The following is a 22,231-nucleotide window of genomic DNA, read 5'->3' as shown; positions in this document are numbered from 1 at the left end:
TGAGGAGAGGTTGGAGAAACTTGGTTTGTTCTCACTAGAACGACGGAGGTTGAGGGGCGACCTGATAGAAGTCTACAAGATTATGAGAGGCATGGATAGAGTGGATAGTCAGAAGCTTTTTCTCAGGGTGGGACAGTCAATTACTATGGGGCACAGGTTTAAGATGCGAGGGGCAAGGTTTAAAGGAGATGCACGAGGCAGCTTTTTTTACACAGAGAGTAATGGGTGCCTGGAACTCATTGCCGAGGGAGGTAGTGGAAGCGGATATGGTAGTGACTTTTAAGGGGTGTCTTGACAAATACATGAATAGGATGGGAATAGAGGGATATGGTCCCTGGAAGGGTAGGGGATTTTGGTTCAGTCGGGCAGCATGGTCGGTGCAGGCTTGGAGGGCTGAAGGGCCTCTTCCTGTGCTGTAATTTTCTTTGTTCTATAACTTCGAATTTGGTATTACCTAAAGCATTTGAATCGACTAGCACAGATGTACTAAAGGGCAATCGAGGTAATGAGACGTTGGAGAATGAATTTCAGAGATAAGCAGATGATGTTCCGTTGAAGATTTTGAGTAGAGGACCGTGTGGAATCATATACTAATTAGAACAAAAGGCCCAGTTTCAATTAGGTATCTTCCGGGTAGAAAATGTACAGATTTGCTAAGTTTCTCAGATAGAGAGAGAGCGATACAGAATGAGTCCAACATCATACATATAGAATCTTAGAATGGATACAACAGAGAGAGGGAGAGCATTCGGCCCTTTGCCTGCATGCTGGGCTGTACAAGAACATCTCAGCTCATCCCTTTCCAAGTCCTTGCCTCAAAACCCTGGAAATCCTTTCACTTCAGGTGCTGATCCCATTCTCCCTTGACAACCCGGATTTGATGCTGCCTCGACCAACCCCCCAGGCAGTGCATTCCAGGTTCTAAACACTCAGCACATTAAAAACCATCCTTCTCTCCTCTGGCAATGGGAACAATATTTCTTCATCTCCTCTTCTTAGACTGCACCCACCAACCCACCACCTCTACCATCTCGAAGGACAGCAGCAGTAAATACATGGGAATACCAGCACTGCAAACTCCCCCTCAAGGCACTCACCGTCCTGACTTGGAAATACATTGCGGTTCCTTCACTGTCGCAGTGGCAAAATCCTCAATGACTGTTTGGCTAACAGCACTGTGGCTGTACCGACACCTCAGGGACTGCAGCAGTTCAATAAAGCAGCAAACCACCACCTTCTTAAGGTCAGTTAGAGATTGTCAATGAATGCTGGCCTCGTCAGTGATGCCCTCTCGAAATGAATAAAACAAAAAAAAACTCGCAACTACAACTGGAGACAGACAGATACAGAACAAATCTCACTCACGTGCCCGTGTGGGATACAATATGAATCCGCAAATCACATTCACTAACAGAGGGTAAAATGTAGTCGAAATTGGGCGATCTTTATCCAGTTGCAGTTTAACCAGTGTTTTATACAAGAACAGAAAACATCTTCACACAACATGCGACATTTTAACCCAATATGGAACATCATGAGACCAGATAATTTACAGAGCAGGGCATATATTAACAAAGCATTTTTTTAAAATTACACAAGATGGACCGTATTTAAACAATCAGAAAGACATTGACAGCATCAGGGAAGCATTTTGCACAACAGCAGAAAACACTTCTCAACAACAGAGAGCACAGTTACACAGGAGGAAATATATTTGCAAACATGTATTTGCAACAGAAAATTCCTTGAAATATAGTGCTAGATTCCGTGTCATGCGGTTTCCCATCACCTTTGTCTGTCGTTATATGTCCAGACAATTTACCTTACTGCTATTGTGTGTTTTTCTCTGTTGTATTCTGGGTGTGATGCAGGGGCTGAGCCTCCTGACACTGGAACTAGTATTAAACGATACAGGGGCGAAAATCTGCCTGACTACATTGATAGACAGATAGCCTTTGGCGTAGCAGAGTGGCGCAGCGGAAGCGTGCTGGGCCCATAACCCAGAAGTCGATGGATCGAAACCATCCTTTGCTATTCCTATTATCACTGATAATGAAACGACTTGAAACAACGTTTGTGACTTTTCGGTGCAGGATGCAGACAGGTATTTACATCGGCTTCTCTTTTCCCCAAAAAACCTCGATCTGCAGTGAATCACTTTTATATGCAAGAGTTTTACACTAAACAGGGAAAATCTTAACACAACATACAAAAATTTACTGACAGAAACATCTTCATGGAGAATCTTCTTACACAATAGAGAACACGTTTGCAGAGCAGGGGACATATTAAAAGAACAGAAAAAAAACATTTACACAGCCTGAAACACATTTACAACAACAGGGGAGCATTTTGCGCAACAGCAGAAATCATCTCTCAACAACAATTGAGACAGTTACATGGGTAAGGTGGGTGTGGAGGGATATGGGGCAAACATGAGCAATGGGAATAGCTCGGTGGTAAAAAAACTCGACGGCATGGACAAGTTGGGCCGATGGGGCTGTTTCCATGCTGTAAACCTCTAAGTCATAGAGCACAGCAGGAAAAAGAGTGAAATACTTTGCACAACAACAGTGAAAATCTTTGAACAACATAGAGCACAGTTACACAGCAGGAATTATATTTACAAACATATTTACACGAGAAAACGCATTTAAAACATCAGTGATCAATTCCGTGACCGTCCATACAGGTGTACAAACAACCTCTTTTGCTGTTTTCGTGCGTGTATTTCTCTGTCCCTTCAGTCTTGGTGCTATGCAGTGGACTTTTGTGTCCAGACTGAGCCTCCTGACACTGGTGCTGGTGTTAAACTACAACGTGGAAGTTAATATCTGACTGGCTACATTGAAAGGCAGCGGAGATGGGGAGGAGAGGGAGGGGGAGAGGGAGGGGGAGGCGGAAAGGGGGGAGGGAGGAGGGGGAAGGGGACGGGGAGGGGGGAAGGGGAAGAGGAAGGGGGAGAGGGAGGGGGAGGGGGAGGGGGAGAGGGAGAGGGAGGGGGAGGGGGAGAGGGAGAGGGAGGGGGAGGGGGAGGGGGACAGGGAGGGGGAGGGGGACAGGGAGGGGGAGGGGAGGGGGACAGGGAGGGGAGGGGAGGGGGAGGGAAGGAGGGAGGGAGGGGGAGGAGGGGGAGGAGGGAGGGGGAGGAGGGAGGGCGAGAAGTGAGGGGGAGCGGGGGGAGGGGGACAGGGGAGGGTGAGGGGGAGGGGGAAGGGGAGGAGGGGGGACGGGGAGGGGGAGGAGGGGGGAGGGGAGGAGGGAGGGGGAGGAGTGAGGGGGAGCAGGGGGGAGGGGCGGAGGCGGTGGGGTGGGGTAGGTGAAGCTGGACTTGACGTAGCAGAAGTGGGGCAGTTGAAGCGTGCTGGGCCCATAGCTCAGAGGTCGATGGATCAAAACCATTCTCTGCTACTTCCTATTAACAATGATAACAAAACCACTTGACTACAATTCTGCAACATTTACGTGGAATATGCAGACAGGTATCTGCATTGGCTCCTCTTTTCTGTTATAAGCCCCAAACCAGTTTGGTATGCACACAAGGTGTAGACACTGTGAACATGCACCAGGATCTATTAGTGACAGAGCTAATGGTGCACAGGGCACAATTTCAGAACTTTTGGATAATGTGAAACTTGGAAGCATTGTGAACTGTGAGAAGGAAAGTGTGAAACTTCAAAAAGGACATGGACTAGTTGACGGAATGAGTGGACAATTTATAGATGAAATTCAACGCTGAGAATTGTGAAGTGATTCATTCTGGTGGGAAAATTATAGAGAGACAATGAAAAGTAAAAGGAAAACAGTTCCAAAGTATCGAATCAATTTCATTCGTGAGTTTCTCAGTCCTACAACTCTAAATGAGGTGCAACAGTACAACTCTAAAATAATAGCAAATTACTGCGGGTGCAGTCATCTGAAACCAAAAGAGAAAATACTGGAAAATCTCTGCCGGTCAGGCAGCATCTGTAAGGAGTGAAATGAGCTAATGTTTCGAGATTGGTTTACTGCCAACTGTTAACTTCCTTAAAGTCAATAATAATCCATTCAAAATATCAGCATGTGTGTTTTACAATCATAATTACTCGGTTGAATCAATTACTGCATCTCACATTGCTTCTTGTTAGCTCATAAATGTATTTAAAAGTCATTTAACTGAACGCTGCTAGTTTTATCAATGCCTTAATGTCGACTGGTTTAAAAATCTTACCACCCCATCAGGGGTTCCACTTACAGGTATTAAAAGTTATGAGACGTCTGGACAGAGTGGATAGGGACAAACTGTTCCCATTCGTGGAATGATGAAGAATGAGAGGGAACAGATTGAATGAACATCATGAGCAAAGGAAGGAATAGGAACACGAGGAAAACATTTTTCACACAGTGAGTGTTTAAAGTGTGGAATGCACTGTTGGAGAGTGTGGTGGATACAGATTCAATTGAAACGTCCTCAGGGAACTAGACTGTTGTCCGAAAAGGAAGAATGTGCAGGATTACAGGGAGAAGTCGGAGATGTTGATTTTCTGTCACAACTCCTCACATCATTTCTCATTCATCTCTCATCACTGAATCGAGTGCGAACTGTTCTCTTGTCTTTGCTGAACAAGGAGAAGTGCAGCAATGATTAAATGACAAGACAGCTGGTGGCCTAAGTCGAATGGGAGAGTTAAAAAGTTACAAATATGTTTCTACAAGGAGGTGAGGATGGCAGAGAGACGGAATTTGAAATAAAACAGAAAATGCTAGAAACCTCAGCAGGTCTGGCAGCATCTATCGGGAGAGAAACAGAGTTAATGCTTCCAGTGCCTATGACTCTTCTTCAGAGCTGAGGAGGGGTTGAAATGTGACGGATTTAAAATGTTGAGGAGAATTCGGAGCACTATCTGGATTATTCATTAAAGCAATCACAAAAGCAAATGGCATGTTTGTTTTTATTGCAAGTTAATTGGAGTAGATGAAGAAAAGTGTCTTGCTACAATTGTACAGGAGTTTATGGAGACCACATTTGCAATGCTGTGAACAGCTATGGTATCCACATTTGAGAAAAGATAAGCTTGCATTAGAGGCGGTACAGAGAAGGTTCACTGGATTGCCCCCCGGAATGAGGAGGTTGTTCCATGTTGAAAGGCCGAGTGAATTAGGCTGAGAGATCCTAGAGCTCAGAACAATGTGTAGATGCTGAGTGAACGCTTCCATTGCTGTCCTCTGGCAGACGAGTGGCAGATAAAGTAAAAGTACAGAAAAGTAAAGTTAAAGGAAAGTTTATTAGTCACAAGTAAGGCTTACATTAACATTGCAATGAAGTTACTGTGAAATTCCCCAATTTGCCACAGTCGGGCACCTGTGCGGGTCAATCACCTAACTAGATAAAGTTCAATGCTGAGAAGTGTGAGTTGATTCATTTTCAGATTGTGGAGAAATAAATGGAGAAACTCTTAAGGAAATGCAGAAAAAAAGGGATCTCGGTTTCTAAGTACAAAAGTCATTAAAGGTGGCTGAGCATGTTGGGAGAGCAGTTAATAAAGCAAATGGCATCCTACATTTTATTGGAGGATTAAATAGACGAATAAGAAGATCATGTTGAGCTTTTAAATACACTAGACAGGCCTCACCTGGAGCACTGAGTCCAGTGCTGGGCACCACACTTGTCGAAGTTTGGAGGGAGTGCAAAGGATATTCACATGAATGATTCCATTGATAAAGGTTTGTAGCAATGATGATCGATTGAGAAGTTGGGTATTTTTCCTTGCAGGAAGAAGCCTGTGAGGACCTGTAGAGGTACAGGTAGCATTGAGGAAGCAGGTGTGCTGCAGAAGGATTTGTATAGGCTGGGAGAGTGGGCAGAGAAGTGGCAGATGGAATACAATGTGGAAAAGTGTGAGGTTATGCAGTTTGGAAGGAGGAATGGAGGTGTAGATTATTTTCTAAATTGTGAAATGCTCAGGAACTCAGAAGCACAAACGGACTTGGGAGTCCTTGTTCAAGATTCTCTTAAGGCAAACGTGCAGGTTCAGTCGGCAGTTAGGAAGGGAAATGCAATGTCGAGAGGGTCAGAATACAAGAGCACAGATGTACTTCTGAGGCTGGCAAAGACTCTGGTCAGACCCCATTTGGAGTAATGTGAGCAGTTTGGGCCCCTTATCTAAGGAAGGATGTGTTGGCCTTGGAAAAGGTCCAGAGGAGGTTCACAAGAATGATCCATGGAATTAAGAGCTTGTTGTATGAAGAATGTTTGAGGACTCTGGGTCTGTACTCGTTGGAATTCACAAGGATGAGTGGGATCTTTCTGAAGCTTAGAGGACATTGCGAGGCCTGGTTAGAGTGGACACAGAGAGGCTTTTTCCACTTGTAGGAAAAACTAGAACCAGAGGGCACAACCCCAGACTAAAGGGACGATCCTTTAAAACAGAGGAGGAGGAATTTCTTCAGCCAGAGAGTGGCGAATCTGTGGAAATCTTTGTCGCAAAAGGCTGTGGAGGCCAGGTCATTGAGTGTTTCTAAGACAGAGATGGATAGATTCTTGATGAATAAAGGGATTAGGGGTTATGGGGAAAAGACAAGAGAATGGGAATGAGAAAAATGGCAGAGCAGTCTCGATGGGCTGAGTGGCCTCATTCTGTTCCTATGTCATATGGTCTTTTGGAAGAGAAAGAAGGGTGGCTTTCGCACTGCTGCTGCAGAATGACAGGGAGTCGGGTTCAATTCAGGCCTTGAGTGACTTACGTATTTTCCAAATTTTCTCTGTGTCCACGTGGCTTTCCTCCGGGTGCTCTGGTTTCCTCCCACACTCCATTGATAGGGTAAGTGGATTTACCATGCTAAATTTACCCTTATGTCTCCCAGTATGTTTAGATTAGGAGGGTTAACAGGGTAAATATGTGAGGTTATGTGGACAGGTCAGAGAATCAGTGCTGACTCAATGGGCCGAATGGCCATCTTTTGCAATGTAGGGATTCATTGATAGAGATTTTCATGTTCCAGTCATGAGTTCATCAAGAACGAGGAGAAGATTTCAAAGTAAGTGTAAAAACTGCAACGATTCAGAGCCTAATTTACATATCTTTGGAAATTAAAGGAACATTTAACATGGCCAATACACCTAACCTGCACATCTTTGAACCATGGAAGTGAACCAGAGCACCCAGACGAAACTCATGGGGGAGAATGTGCAAAATCTGCACAGTCAGCAAAGGCCAGGACTCAACCCGGGTCTCTGGGGCTATGAGATGGTAGAGTGGGATTGGACAGCGTGCAATTTTCAATACGGGAGTGTAGACTTGACAGGCCAAATGGGCTGTTACTGCTTTGTTAAGATTCTGTGGTTTGGGAATCTAAAACATAATCCTATTGCATGGAGCAGCAGGCTTGAGGGGCCATTTAGTCCACTTCTGATGCGATTTATTGTGCTGCTGTGTCCAGAAAGCTGCAAATTGAGTTCTCATCATTAAATCTGAATTTACTCCAAATACCGTTGATGCATCAACTCAGTGCTCAGTGACAAACACTGACCGGCGGTTAAACAATGTCTCAATTTTAATATTCTTATCCGTGTTTCCAAACCCTCCATGTCCTCAGCTCTTCCTCCCTTTCATCACCTTCAGCCTAACAATCCTCTGAGAGATCTGAGCTCCTCTGATTCTGCCCTCGTGAGCATCCCTGATTTGGTTCACTCCGTAAGAAGTCTCACAACACCAGGTTAAAGTCCAACAGGTTTATTTGGTAGCAAATACCATAAGCTTCGTCAGATCTGACGAAGGAGCAGTGCTCCGAAAGCTTATGGTATTTGCTACCAAATAAACGTGTTGGACTTTAACCTGGTGTTGTAAGACTGCTTACTGTGTTCACCCCAGTCCAACGCCGGCATCTCCACATCTTGGTTCACTCCACCAGTGATGGTCGCACTTTCAGCTCTCTGGATCAGCTCTGGAATTCCCTCTCTCAACGCCGCTGCTTCTTGCTTGCCTTCCTCCCAGTTCTTTTTTGTCACCTGTTCCCTTCATTTATTTCCTCCTTCCTTTCCCGCGGGGTTCAGCTTTTGCATCCTCTGACTTTACGCAGTCCTTTTGCCGCTTTAACTGCCATCAAAGAATTATAATTGAACAACCATAATTCTGTGAGCGGTTCCACTTTAAGGATTATTTCGGCCACAAATTCTTTGATTTCTCATTGGTTTCAGCTCCGGATCGAATTGAATGACGCAATGACGCTGGGCTGGGAGTGACGCTGCACGAGTCGCGCACGAGCGGCACATTCCGATTGGACAGTGCGTTCCGATTGGCGAGAGAAGATGTCCATCTCATTGGGGGCGTGCGTTGTTAGCAACGCGATCTGCGATTGGGTACAATTAGAGCGTCATTTTCAATGGTCTCGAACTTCTGACTATGGAGATCACAGATTGGATAAAGCAGCTGTCACTCAGTGGGCGCAGAGCGGCCATTGGATAACCGCGATGCGGCAATTTCCGATTGGTTTTCCCAGCTGCCGGTCACAGGCCGTTGGCGGGGATTTACCCCGGGCCCATCAGACACCGCGCGGAGCGGCAGCAAATGTCCCGTCAGTGGCTTCAGTCCCCGGGCCCGGATTCTGAGCCCGCGGCGGAGCTCCGGATGGGAGCAGGGTTTCGGCAGCGGGAATCCCATCCTGCCTGGCTGTGAATAGGGCGATCATGATGTGGAGATGCCGGCGTTGGACTGGGGTAAACACAGTAAGAAGTTTAACAACACCAGGTTAAAGTCCAACAGGTTTATTTGGTAGCAAAAGCCACAGAATCTTGTTAAACTTCTTACTGTGTGAATAGGGCGGCACCGTGGTTAGGGACCCTAGTTCGATTACGGTTTGGGTCACTGACTATGCGGAGTCTGCACGTTCTCCCCGTGGGTTTCCTCCGGTTTCCTCCCACAGTTCAAAGATGTGTGGGTTCGGTGGATTGGCCGTGCCAAATTGCCCCTGAGTGTCCGGGAGATCAGCTAGGGTAAATGCATGGGGTTATGGAGATAGGACCTGGGTGGGATTGTGGTTGGTGCGGACTCGATGGGCCGAATGACCGCCTTCTACGCTGTAGGATTCCATAAATCCGCAGCTCAGGGTTTCAATGGCAGCTTCCTGTGTAAACATGTCACGCTGCAGTTCCCCAGTCTCAGCAGTGGCGGCACTGCAAACTCCCTGGAGTCAGGCCAATCAGCACAGAGACTGGGATCTTCCTGTGCTCTATGTGTGGGGCTCAGTGCCATTCCCGGTTAGAGCAACTCACTTTGCAGAGGCCACGGTTAGATCCTGGAATCATCCTGTGCTCTGTTTTGGGGGTGGGGCTTGGTTCCTCTGACTGAATCTCCCTTCTTGTTTGGTTCCAATTATAGCCTCTCTCTCTCTTATCGTCAGTCTGGGTGTTCCTGACTGAGCAGAATGGCCTGATCTCACCACACACATTGAGATGGAGGAGCTGCCGCTTGAGGTGCAGATGATTGAGAACTCCAGCCTTCTCTACACTTGTTTACTGAGGCCCAGCCCTTCATCCATCTTTAGTTTTCCCAGGATGTCAGGTACATTAACATCTTCATCTGCTGTGCACACTGACCTGACAGTGTGAAGGTATTGGAGCAGGATAGTGCAGTCAACCATGTCAAAGGTGTGGACAGGTTGAGAAGGATAAGGAGGGATAGTTTAACTGGGTAAGACTGCATTTACCCTGTTCTGATCTTTTCTTTCTGGCTATATGCAAAATATCACCTGCAATGATTTCCTGCCACTGCCACCCTTAATCAATGTCAGGACTGGAATTTGAAACCAGGCCTCGAGAGGAGTCTGTGACCTGAACGCAGCAGCTTTGACTACTCAGCCGTCCTGACACAGACTATTTATTTCACTCCTCTGCCACTTTATGGTTCCCCACTTTTAATTCCCAGTCTCGATCTCTCAGGAGCTTATGTTCACTTTAGCCTCTCTCTTGTTATATATTTAAAGAAACTCTTTCTGATTCTTTTTATATTACTTGTTCATTTACGTTTGTCGTTCATCTTCTCTCACGTTAGTATTTTTTTGGTCATCATTTGTTGGTTTTAGAAACTTTCCCAATGCTCTGTCTTATCACGAATATATGAAACATCCTATGTTCTTCTTTCAGTTTAATGCAATCTTAACTTCCTCGGTTAACCATGGTTGATTTATTCCCTTTCAGAATCCTTGTTCATCACTGGTATATATCTTTGTTGTGAGTCACTATCTGTGTGGAGTCTGCACGTTCCCTCCGTGTCTGTGTGTGTTTCCTCTGGGTACTCCAGTTCCTCCCGCAGTCTGAAAGGCTGAAAGGAACATTACAGCACAGGAACAGGCCCTTCAGCCCTCCAAGCCTGCACCGACCATGCTGCCTGACTGAACTAAAACCCTCTACCCTTCCGGGGACCATATCCCTCTATTCCCATCCTATTCATGTATTTGTCAAGACGCCCCTTAAAACTCACTGCCGTATCCACTTCCACGACCTCCCCTGGCAACGAGTTCCAGGCACCCACTACTCTCTGTGTAAAAAATCTGCCTCATACATCTTCTTTAAACCTTGCCCCTGGCACCTTCAACCTGTGCCCCCTAGTTCGGTGAATTGGTCATGCTAAATTCTCCCTCAGTCTACCTGAACAGCCGCCGGAGTATGGCGACGAGGGGATTTTCACAATAACTTCATTGCAGTGTTAATGTAAACCTACTTGTGACACTAATAAACAAACTTTAACCTTTACCAATTAAAAACATTATGAGCGACCCTGTCGAAAGTATTCTGAAATTCTAAGTAAACAACATCCACCGGTTCTTCCTGGTCAACTCTACTAGTTACATCCTCGAAGAACTTCAGTAGTTTTATCAAGCATGATTTCCCTTTTGTAAATCCATGCTGACTTTATCTGATCATAACACTGCCTTCCAAACGCTTGGTAATGGGCTCGAGCAGCTGCCCTACGACTGACGTTCGGCTGACTGGTCATTGGTTCCCTCTTTCCTCTCTACCTCTGTTTTTGAATACAGGGTTTAGATTAGTTACCTCTCTATCCCTTGAAAGTAGTGACTCTGGCTGGGTTCAGTTCGACACTCACTGGTTCCTCTCTCTCTCTCCTGAAGGTGCTGTCTCTGGCTGGGATCTGTTCAGACACTGGAAATCTGCAATAAAAGCAGAAAAGAAAGCTCAGCAGATTGGGCAGCATCTGTTTAGAGAGAGAAACAGTGTTAGTTTTTCAGGTTTGTGACCTTTCATCAGAACTTGAAAACATAGAAACTCGGAACAGGAGTCGGCCATTCAACCCTTCGTGTCTGTTCCATCATTCAATGTGATCATGGCTGATCCTCTATCTCAATTCCATATTCTGTTTTTCCCAATACCCCTTGATGCCATTAAAATCTAAAAAAAATCTCTCTCTCCTTCTTGAACCTATGCAGTGACTTTGTCTTCACAGCTTCTTTGGTCGAGAATTCCATAGGTTCACCTCCTCTGAGTGAAGAAATTTTCCCTCATCTCATTCCTAAATGGTGTACCCCGTATCCTAAGACTGAGCCCCATTGTTTTACATTCAAAGAACAAGGAACATTACAGCACAGGAACAGGCCCTTCAGCCCTCCAAGCCTGCACCGACCATGCTGCCTGACTGAACTAAAACCCTCTACCCTTCTGGGGACCATATCCCTCTATTCCCATCCTATTCATGTATTTGTCAAGACGCCCCTTAAAACTCACTGCCGTATCCACTTCCACTACCTCTCCTGGCAACGAGTTCCAGGCACCCACCACTCTCTGTGTAAAATATCTGCCTCATACATCTTCTTTAAACCTTGCCCCTGGCACCTTCAACCTGTGCCCCTGAGTAATTGACTCTTCCACCCTGGGAAAAAGCTTCTGACTATCCACTCTGTCCATGCCCCTCATAATCTTGTAGATGTCTATCAGGTCGCCCCTCATCCTCCGTCGTTCCAGTGAGAACAAACCAAGTTTCTCCAACCTCTCTTCATAGTTAATGCCCTCCATACCAGGCAACATCCTGGTAAATCTTTTCTGTACCCTCTCCAAAGCCTCTACATCCTTCTGGTAGTGTGGCGACCAGAATTGAACACTATGTTCCAAGTGCGTCCTAACTAAGGTTCGATAAAGCTGCAACATGACTTGCCAATTTTTAAACTCAATGCCCCGGCCGATGAAGGCAAGCATGCCGTATGCCTTCTTGACTACCTTCTCCACCTGCATTGCCACTTTCAGTGACCTGTGTACCTATTCACCCAGATCTTTTTGCCTATCAATACTCTTAAGTGTTCTGCCATTTACTGTATATTTCCTATCTGTATGAGACCTTCCAAAATGCATTACCTCACATTTGTCCGGGTTAAACTCCATGTGCCATCTCTCTGCCCAAGTCTCCAACTGATCTACATCCTGCTGTATCCTCTGATGGTCCTCACCGCTATCTGCAAATCCATCAACCTTTGTGTCGTCTGCAAACTTACTAATCAAGCCAGTTACATTTTCCTCCAAATCATTTATATATATTACAAACAGCAAAGATTCCAGCACTGATCCCTGAGGAACGCCACTTGTCACAGCCCTCCATTCAGAAACACACCGTTCCACTGCTACCCTCTGTTTTCTGTGACCAAGCCAGTTTTGTATCCACGTAGCCAGCTCACATCTGATCCCATGCAACTTCACCTTCTGCACGAGTCTGCCATGAGGGACCTTGTCAAAGGCCTTACTGAAGTCCAAGTATACAACATCCACTGCCCTACCCTGATCAATCATCTTTGTTACTTCCTCGAAAAACTCGATCAAGTTCGTGAGACACAACCTCCCTGCTTGCCATCCTTCTTAAATAAAGGAACAACATTGGCTATTCTCCAATCCTCTGGGACCTCCCCTGTAAGAGTTTTAACAACACCAGGTTAAAGTCCAACAGGTTTATTTGGTAGCAAATGCCATTTGCTACCAGATAAACCGGTTGGACTTTAACCTGGTGTTGTTAAAATTCTGACTGTGTTTACCTCAGTCCAACACCGGCATCTCCACATCATGACGTCCCCTGTTGCCAGTGAGGATACAAAGGTTTCCCTCAAGTCCCCAGCAATTTCCTCCCTTGCCTCTCTCTGTATTTTGGGGTATACCCCATCAGGCCCTAGGGACTTGTCTACCTTAATGTTTCTCAAGAACCTCAATACCTCCTCCTTTTTGATATCAACATGGCTCAAACTATCTACACATCCTTTCCCAGACTCATCACCCACCAAGTCCTTATCTTTGGTGAATACTGATGCAAAGTACTCATTTAATATCTCACCCATTTGCTCTGGTTCCATGCATAGATTCCCTCCCTTGTCCTTGAGTGGGCCCACCCTCTCCCTGGCTACCCTCTTGCTCTTGACATATGTATAAAAAGCCTTGGGATTTTCCTTAATCCTGCTGGCCAATGCTTTTTCGTGACCCCTTTTAGCCCTCCTTACTCCTTGCTTAAGTTTCTTTCTACTTTCCTTGTATTCTACACTTGCTTCGTGTGTTCCCGGCCTCCTAGCTTTGACAAATGCTTCCTTTTTCTCTTTGACTCGGCTCACAATATCTCTCGTTATCCAAGGTTCCCAAAACTTGCCATACTTATCCTTCATCCTTACAGGAATGTGCTGGTCCTGAATCCCTATCAACTTACATTTGAAAGCCTCCCACATGCCAGATGTTGATTTGCCCTCAAACATCTTCCCCCAATCTACATTCTTCTGTTCCTGCCTAATATTGTTGTAATTAGTCTTCCCCCAATTTAGCACCTTAACTTGAGGACTACACTTATCTTTATCCACCAGTACCTTAAAGCTTACTGGATTGTGGTCACTGTTCCCGAACTGCTCCCCGACTGAAACATCGACCACCTGGCTTGGCTCATTCCTCAATACCAGGTCCAGTATGGCCCCTTCCCTAGTTGGACTATCTACATATTGTTTCAAGAAGCCCTCCTGGATGCTCCTCACAAACTCTGCCCCATCCACGCCCCTAGCATTAAGTGAGTCCCAATCAATATAGGGGAAGTTAAAATCTCCCACCACAACAACCCTGTTACTTTTATACCTTGCCAAAATCTGCCAACATATCTGTTCCTCTATCTCCCGCTGGCGTTGGGTGGCCAATAGTAAACCCCCAACATTATGACTACACCTTTCCTATTCCTGAGCTCTACCCATATTGCCTCGCTGTATGAGCCCTCTGAGGTGACCTCCCGGAGTACAGCTGTGATATTCTCCTCATACTCACCTGATGAACAAAGAACAATACAGCACAGCAACAGGCCCTTCGGCCCTCCAAGCCTGCCCCGATCATGTGTTCCTAATTAGACCATCCGTTTGTATCCCTCTATTCCCAGTCTGTTCATATTTCTATGAACAGACTGGGAATAGAGGGATATTTCTATGAACAGACTGGGAATAGAGGGATACAAACGGATGGTCTAGTTCGGAACACATGATCGGGGCAGGCTTGGAGGGCCGAAGGGTCTGTTGCTGTGCTGTATTGTTCTTTGTTCATCAGGTGAGTATGAGGAGAATATCCATGTTCATGTGGCTATCTAGATAAGTCTTAAATTATCCCAGCGTGTCTGCCTCAACCACCTTGCTTGGCAGTGCATTCCAGGCCCCCACCACCCTCTGTGTAAAATACGTCCCCCACATATCTGTATTGAACCTTGCCCCCCTTGAAACTTGCGACCCCTTGTGTTTGTCATTTCTAAACTGGGAAAAAGCTTCCAACTGTTCACCCTATCTATGCCCTTCATAATTTTATAAACCTCTATTAGGTCGCCCCTCAACCTCCGTCTTTCCAGGGAGAACAACCCTAGTTTACTCAATCTCGCCTCATATCTAATACCCTCCATACCAGGCAACGTCCTGGTAAGCCTTTTCTGCACTCTCTCCAAAGCCTCCATGTCCTTCTGGTAGTGTGGCGACCAGAACTGGACGCAGTATTCCAAATGTGGCCTAACCAACGTTCTATATAACTGCAACATCATATGCCAACTTTTATACTCTATGCCCCGTCCAATAAAGGCAAGCATGCCATATGCCTTCTTCACCACCTTTTCCAACTGTGCTGCCACCTTTAAGGATCTGTGGACTTGCACACCCAGATCCCTCTGCGTGTCTATACTCCTGATGGGTCTGCCATTTATTGTATAGCTCCCCACTGCATTAGATCTACCAAAATGCATCACTTCTCATTTATCTGGATTAAATTCCATCTGCCATTTCTCTGTCCAATTTTCCAGCCTATCTATATCCTGCTGTATTCTCTGACAATGTTCATCACTATCCGCAACTCCAGCAGTCTTTGTGTCGTCCGCAAACTTACTAATCAGACCAGCTACATCTTCCAAATCATTTATATATATCACAAACAGCAGAGGTCCCAGTACAGAGCCCTGCGCAACACCACTAGTCACAAACCTCCAATCAGAAAAAGACCCCTCCACTGCTACCCTCTGTCTTCTATGGCCAAGCCAGTTCTGTACCCATCTAGCTAGTTCACCTTTGATCCCATGAGATTTAATCTTTTGCACCAGTCTGCCATGAGGGACCTTGTCAAATGCTTTACTAAAATCCATGTAGACGACATCCACGGCCCTTTCCTTGTCTATCATTTTTGTCACCTCCTCAAAAAACTCAACCAAATTTGTGAGGCATGACCTCCCTCATACAAAACCATGTTGTCTATCGCTAATGAGACTATTCAGTTCTAAACGTGTATAGATTCTATCTCTAAGAATCTTCTCCAACAATTTCCCTACCACGGACGTCAAGCTCACTGGCCTATAATTACCCCGGTTATCCTTGCTACCCTTCTTAAATAACAGGACCACATTTGCTATCCTCCAATCCTCTGGGACCTCACCTGTGTCCAATGAAGAAACAAAGATTTCTGTTAGAGGCCCAGCAATTTCATCTCTTGTCTCTCTCACTAATCTAGGACAGATGCCATCTGGCCCTGGGGATTTGTCTACCTTTATGCTTCCTAAAACACCTCACACTTCCTCCCTTGTAATTGCGATTTGTTCTAACGGGTCTACAGATCCCTCTGAGACACTACCAATCAACGTGTCCGTCTTCTTTGTGAATACTGATGCAAAGTATTCATTTAGGATCTCACCTACTTCCTTGGGTTCTAAGCATAATTCCCTTCCTTTGTTCTTGAGAGGTCCGACTCTTTCTCTGACAACCCTCTTGTTCCTAACATATGTATAAAATGCCTTGGGATTCTCCTTAATGAAGGGGCAGCGCTCCGAACCTAGTGGCTTGTGCTACCAAATAAACCTGTTTGACTTTAACCTGGTGTTGTGAGACTTCTTACTGTGTTTATCCCAGTCCAACGCCGGCATCTCCACATCATATTCTCCTTAACCAGTAGTGCAACTCCCCCACCCCTTTTACATCCCCCTCTATCCCGCCTGAAACATCTGTATCCTGGAATGTTAAGCTGCCAATCCTGTCCTTCCCTTAACCAAGTCTCTGTAATGGCAACAACATCGTATTTCCTAGTACTAATCCAAGCTCTAAGTTCATCTGCCTTACCTGTAACACTTCTCGCATTGAAACAGATGCACTTCAGTCCACCAGATCCTCTTTGATTATAAACCCCACCCTGCCTGCTGTTTCTCTGGGTCTTACTGGTCCTACTCTCTGGTTCTCCTTCAGCTAATTCACCTTTGCTTTGGTTCCCACCCCCCTGCTAAACTAGTTTAAATCCTTCCATGTGACATTGGCAAACCTCCCGGCCAGAATATTTGTGCTCTCCCAGTTTAGATGCAACCCGTCCTTCTTGTACAGGCCCCATCTGCCCCGAAAGAGACTCCAATCGTCCAGATATCTGAAACCCTCCCTCCTGCACCAGCTGTTTAGCCACATGTTGAGCTGCACTATCTATCCCTAGCCTCACTGGCACGTGGCACAGGGAGTAATCCTGTGATTACAACCCTCGAGATCCTGCTTTTTAACTTTCTGCCTAACTCCCTAAACTGCTGCTGCAGGACCTCATCACTCCTCTTACCTATGTCGTTAGTACCAATATGTACCACGACCTCTGGCTGTTTACCCTCTCCCTTCAGAATGCTTTCTGTCTGTTCAGGGACATCCTGGACCCTGGCACCAGGGAGGCAACATACCATCCTGGAGTCTCTTTCACGTCCACAGGAACGCCTATCTACACCCCTAACTATAGAATCCCCTATAACTATTGTTCTCGTGCTCTTTGTCCCTCCCTGCTTAACAACAGAGCCAGCCATGGTGCCACTGCTTTGGCTGCTGCTGCTGTTATTCCCTGATAGCCCATCTCCCCCAACAGTATCCAAAATGGTATACTTGCGAGAGAGGGGGATGACCACAGGGGATTCCTGCACTGACTGCCTGCCCCTTCTGGCGGCCACCCATCCATCTGCCTGCACCTTGGGTATGACCACATCTCTAAAGCTCCTATCTATGATGCTTTCCGCCTCCTCCATGCTCCTGAGGGCATCCAACTGCTGCTCCAACGTATCCATGCGGTCTGAAAGGAGCTGCAATTGGGTGCACTTCCTGCAGACATAGTTGTCCGAGATGCTGGAAGCCCCGGATCTCCCACATCCCACAAGTGCAACACTTAACCCCACCAACCGACATTTCGAGCACCAATTAAATTATTTGAGAAAATTTATAAAACTCTTACCTTCACTTTTACTTTCCCACGGTGGCCTTTTTTTTGATTAGAGGAGGGAGCAAGGGAAACACTAATGTAGTGTTTCGGGTTTACCGCTCCTTGACACCAGATCTTCAACTTCCCACTTCTTGGTAAATGTTGCTGGTCCGACTTCTCCCAGAATGCACCAGTGAAGTCCCTCAGCCGCCTCGACCGGATGTTCTAACTCCTGTTTATCACTGGAGGTGATCTTCCGCTTTCCACTTCTTGGTCAATGTTGCTGGTTCAAAAACCACGGAAAACATCCTTCCTGCATGTCGTCTGTCCAGCCCTGTTAGAATTTTATATGTTTTAATCAGATCTCATGTGATCCTTTCCTTTCTGTTTTTCACACCAAAGTGTATAACTTCACATTTAGCCACGTTGTACTGCATCTGCCATGTGTTTGCGCACTCACTCAAGTTGTCCAAATTACCTTGAAGCCTCCTTGCATCCTCCTCACAACTCACAATTCTGCCCAGTTTTGTGTTGTCAGCAAACGTGGAAATGTTACGTTTGGTTCCCTCATCCAGGTCGTACACGTGAATACGCACTGAAAAATGGGATTAGAATAGATAGATGCTGATGGCCAGTACATACACGAGGGGCTGAATGGCCTCTTTCTGTGCTGTAAAATTCGATGACTCTCTGACCTCTTAAAGAAGTCATTCATTTGGGAACTCCTGAGATAATGATTGGTTCGATAGAAATAAAGATCTCTTGTCTTTTCTCTGGTGTCTTACACTTTGCTCCTTGCTTCCTGACAGGAATCTCCAAACTGGGGGAATTGTGGATCCTGGTGACATCACCCTGTTGGGTATGAAGCTATTGTCACAGAGTCCTGTGTTGTCAATGTACCGACCCGTTACCATAATTACCCAGTTTCACTGGATGTTGGCAGAATGTTTACCATCGGTTTGGTGGTCGACCTGCCAGCTGTTCATACGGAATACAGATGCTGTGAGTGAGCATTGTCCATCTCCCACTTACAGCAATGACAGTGACAACCTGCATCATTTCCTATTGGGACTAGAGTCATAGTCATAGAGTGACAGAGATTTACAGCTGGAAACAGGCCCTTCAGCCCAACTCATCCATGCTGCCCAGATTTTGCCATTAAACTAGTCCAGGTGCCTGCGTTTGCCCCATATTCCTCCATACCAATCTTACCCATGTAACTATCTAAATGCTTTTTCAAAGGCAAAATTGTAACCACCTCTAGTACTACCTCTGGCAGCTCGTTCCAGACAGTTACCACCGTCTGTGCAAAAATTGCCCCTCTGGACCCTTTTGTGTTTCTCCCCTCTCACCTTAAACCTATGCCCTCCACTTTTAAACTCCCCGATCTTTGAGAAAAGACATTGACTATCGAGCTGATCTATAGCCCTCATTATTTTATAGATCTCTTTCAAATTTAATAATATTCTTTCTATAATAGGGTGACCAGAACTGCACACGGTATTCCTAGTGTGGCCTTCCCAATGTCTTGTGCAACTTCAACATGACGTGCAAAATCCTATTTGAGATAAATGGGCCAATACATTGCATTGCCATTCCTACAGTTGTTAATGAAGTGAAAAAGCCGGTGTTTAATAAAAAGCCCCAGGTGGAAATCTACTCGAATGTAACAACACTGCAAAATCCTCAATTATTGTTGTTTCTGCTCAACCAGCCCTGGAAGCCCCGATTGGTCTGAAGTTGGAGGTGAAGAATAGCCAAATCTCAACAACTTGCTGACAGACATCAAATTCAGCTGCTTTGGAGCAAGGCGATCCTCGAACAGGCCATTCAGAGTTGGCTGGAGAACAGAGATGGAGTGAGCAAGGCCGGATTCTCGAGTGGTCAAAATGGGACCTCATTCATTAATGGAGTCTCCTACTCCAGTTCTCACTCCTTCTGACATTGTTGGATGGTTCGAAGTGGAGGAAATTAGTCAGGATGGAAGTGGTGACGAGATTCACAGTCACTCCGTTATCTTAGAGACCATTTTTAAGGCAATCTGTGCAGCGACTCCACTGTGGGGTGGATGTCAGATCAGCCCACCAGGTGGAAGGAGACCGAGAGCACAGACGAGGCCATTCAGCCCCAATACTTTCTTAAATGCTCCCCTGTGCAGTTCAAAAACTAGAAATCTGGGATTCGAGCCACGTTATGCAGGTGACTGGGAAAAGCACCATCGGATTAATCAGACCACTGGCCCATACCGGAAAGACTAAAAGCCCAGCAGAAGGACGTCAACATGTATTTTCACTTTTAATGTTTCTTCTTTACTCTAAATAACTTATTGTGTTTGTATAATTATCATAAATGTTTCACATTAAAACAAATACTCGGAATATTTAGCATTGCTGGAGAAGTGTAACTGCGAACAATGCCCTATTAATTCAGTTTGGGGAACACTTCCTGACAGAGGAAGACTGGGACATGACAGCTTCTCCCTATCAGCTCCTTCCAATTCCCTCCACAATTCTGAACACCTCTATCAAATCTCCTCTCAATCTTCTCTTCACCACAGACCCAAATTCTCCAATCTACCGATGTAACTGAACTTCCTCATCCCTGGACTCACGCCCAGAGATTTATTACACCCTTGCTAATGCATTCACACCCTTTCTAAACACTGCTGTCCAGATCAGAGTGCAATACTCCAATTGAGGCCAAACCAGGGTTTGATACAGGTTTCCCACAACTTGCTTCCTCTTGTTCACTATGCCCCCGACGTATAAAGCTCACAATCCCAAATGCCTTAGTAACCACACTCTCAACCTGCCACCTAAACAGCAATTATTAGTGTCACATTTGACCACAGGTCCCTTGTTCCTGCATGTCTTTACAATTGTATCATTTCTTTTCTCTTGTCTCTCCCTTTTCTTCCCACTGAAATAAATCATTTCACACTTCTCTGCTTTAAATTGGTCTTGTTTGGCCAATCCACGAGCTGTCTAAGAAACTGTGAGCTTCAACACTACCTCCTCACTGTTCACAATGCTGTCACATATTATGTAATTACCACAGTTTGAATGTGTGCTCTGTACAGCATTGCCGATGTCTCTAATATGTATCAGGAAGAGCAGAATTCCTAACACCAACTCTCCTGGAATCCCACTTTAACCGACCTCCAATCCAAATAAAAATACTTCCCACTGTGTTTCCTGTCACTCAGTCAGTTTCCTATCCATGTTGCTGCTGTCCCTTTTATTCTATCAGCTCCAAATGTTACCACAAGTTTGCTGTGTGCCCCTTTATTTATAAAATGCTTTTTGCCAGTCCATGTTCACATTAACCACATTACCCTCATCAACCTTTTCTGTTACCCTCATGAAAATCTCGAGCAAGTTAAATATGATTCCCCTTTAATCATTATGTATGTGTTTTCCTTAATTAATGCACATTAGCACAAGTGAGTGTTAATTTTATCTGCAGTTATTGTTTGGAGAATATCCCACATTGCTGAGGTGAAACTGATTGGATTTAGTTGGCTTATCCTCACAGCCTTTTCTGAAAAAGTGTGTTTACCATTTGCAATTCTCCAGTCCTCTGGCACCACACATATAACTAGCAAGGATAGGAAACTTTTGGCCAATGCCTCTACAATTTCCACCCTTATTTCCCTCAGTATCCATGGATCCGTCTCTTCCAGTCACAAGAACACAGGAAATAAGAGCAGACATTGGCCACATGGCTCATCAATAATGTTCCTCCATTCAAGGGCAGCATGATGGCACAGTGGATAGCACTGCTGCCTCACAGCATCAGGGAACTGGGTTCAATTGCAGTCCCAGTTCACTGTGTGGGGTTTGCACATTCTCCCCTTGTCTGCGGGGGTTAGGTTGATTGGCCATGCTAAATTGACTCTTAGTGTCAGGGGATTAGCAGGGTAAATATGTGCGGTTACGGGAATAGGGCTTGATGGGTTGAATGGCCTCATTCTGCACTGTAGGGATTGTATGATTCAATACAATGATGAGTTATGTGTCTTTATTGCCATACAGTGCGAAGCACAGAGGCACAGCATTAAAACAAGAACAGCATCAGACAATACAAAGATAGAAATCATACATATTTCTGACAAGTTTTTCAAAAGTCACTACATTTTCAGTATTCACCATCAAAATCAGGTAAAGCATTTGAAATATCAACAATTCTATGTGGGGAAAACAAATTGTGAATATCGTCGCATGAACCAAATTTCTGCACTTTATACTGATGCCCACCCAAAATACAGTAGATGCGAATAAAGATCTTTTGAAGCTTAGGTAATAAGGCCATGTATCAATTTATAATATTGAACTAAACCATAAATCAGCCTTCTCTAAAGATTGCAATTCAAGAATCCTTAATCCTTCATCAGGTATTCCCCTCATGCCTTCCATTTTCCTGGTTACATATCATTGCACTCTCTCTATCAGCTGAATATCTCTTTGAAAGTGTGGGTTCCAAAGTATGGGTGCAGTCTCCAGATGTGGGCATACCAGCTTCTTATAGAGTTTCAGATCTTGGGTTCAACTCCAGTTTACTCCTCACTCC

At 45.4% G+C, this 22,231-nt stretch overlaps 1 protein-coding gene across 17 annotated transcripts; it reads left to right on the top strand.

The window, feature by feature from the left end:
* The first annotated feature begins 8,513 nt into the window (after positions 1–8,513).
* LOC144482191 (uncharacterized) lies at positions 8,514–20,849 on the top strand. 17 transcript variants are annotated; one of them, XM_078201398.1, is made up of 5 exons: positions 8,514–8,695; positions 9,357–9,539; positions 11,107–11,223; positions 18,472–18,521; positions 19,377–20,849. In XM_078201398.1, the coding sequence occupies exons 2-5, from the start codon at positions 9,431–9,433 to the stop codon at positions 19,398–19,400; spliced, it is 300 nt and encodes a 99-aa protein (XP_078057524.1). In that variant the 5' UTR covers positions 8,514–8,695; positions 9,357–9,430; the 3' UTR covers positions 19,401–20,849. The 17 variants fall into 17 exon arrangements, 9 of the variants coding, with proteins under 9 accessions (XP_078057524.1, XP_078057519.1, XP_078057518.1 ...); XM_078201393.1 differs by having other exon boundaries at positions 19,143–20,849; XM_078201392.1 differs by having other exon boundaries at positions 8,523–8,704; positions 19,143–20,849.
* The last annotated feature ends 1,382 nt before the right edge of the window (positions 20,850–22,231 follow it).

The sequence above is a fragment of the Mustelus asterias genome, unplaced genomic scaffold, assembly GCF_964213995.1.
Source record: "Mustelus asterias unplaced genomic scaffold, sMusAst1.hap1.1 HAP1_SCAFFOLD_35, whole genome shotgun sequence".
Lineage (NCBI taxonomy): Eukaryota > Metazoa > Chordata > Chondrichthyes > Carcharhiniformes > Triakidae > Mustelus > Mustelus asterias.
The sequence above is the reverse complement of the archived record's forward strand: the minus strand, read 5'-3'. Positions and strand labels throughout refer to the sequence as shown.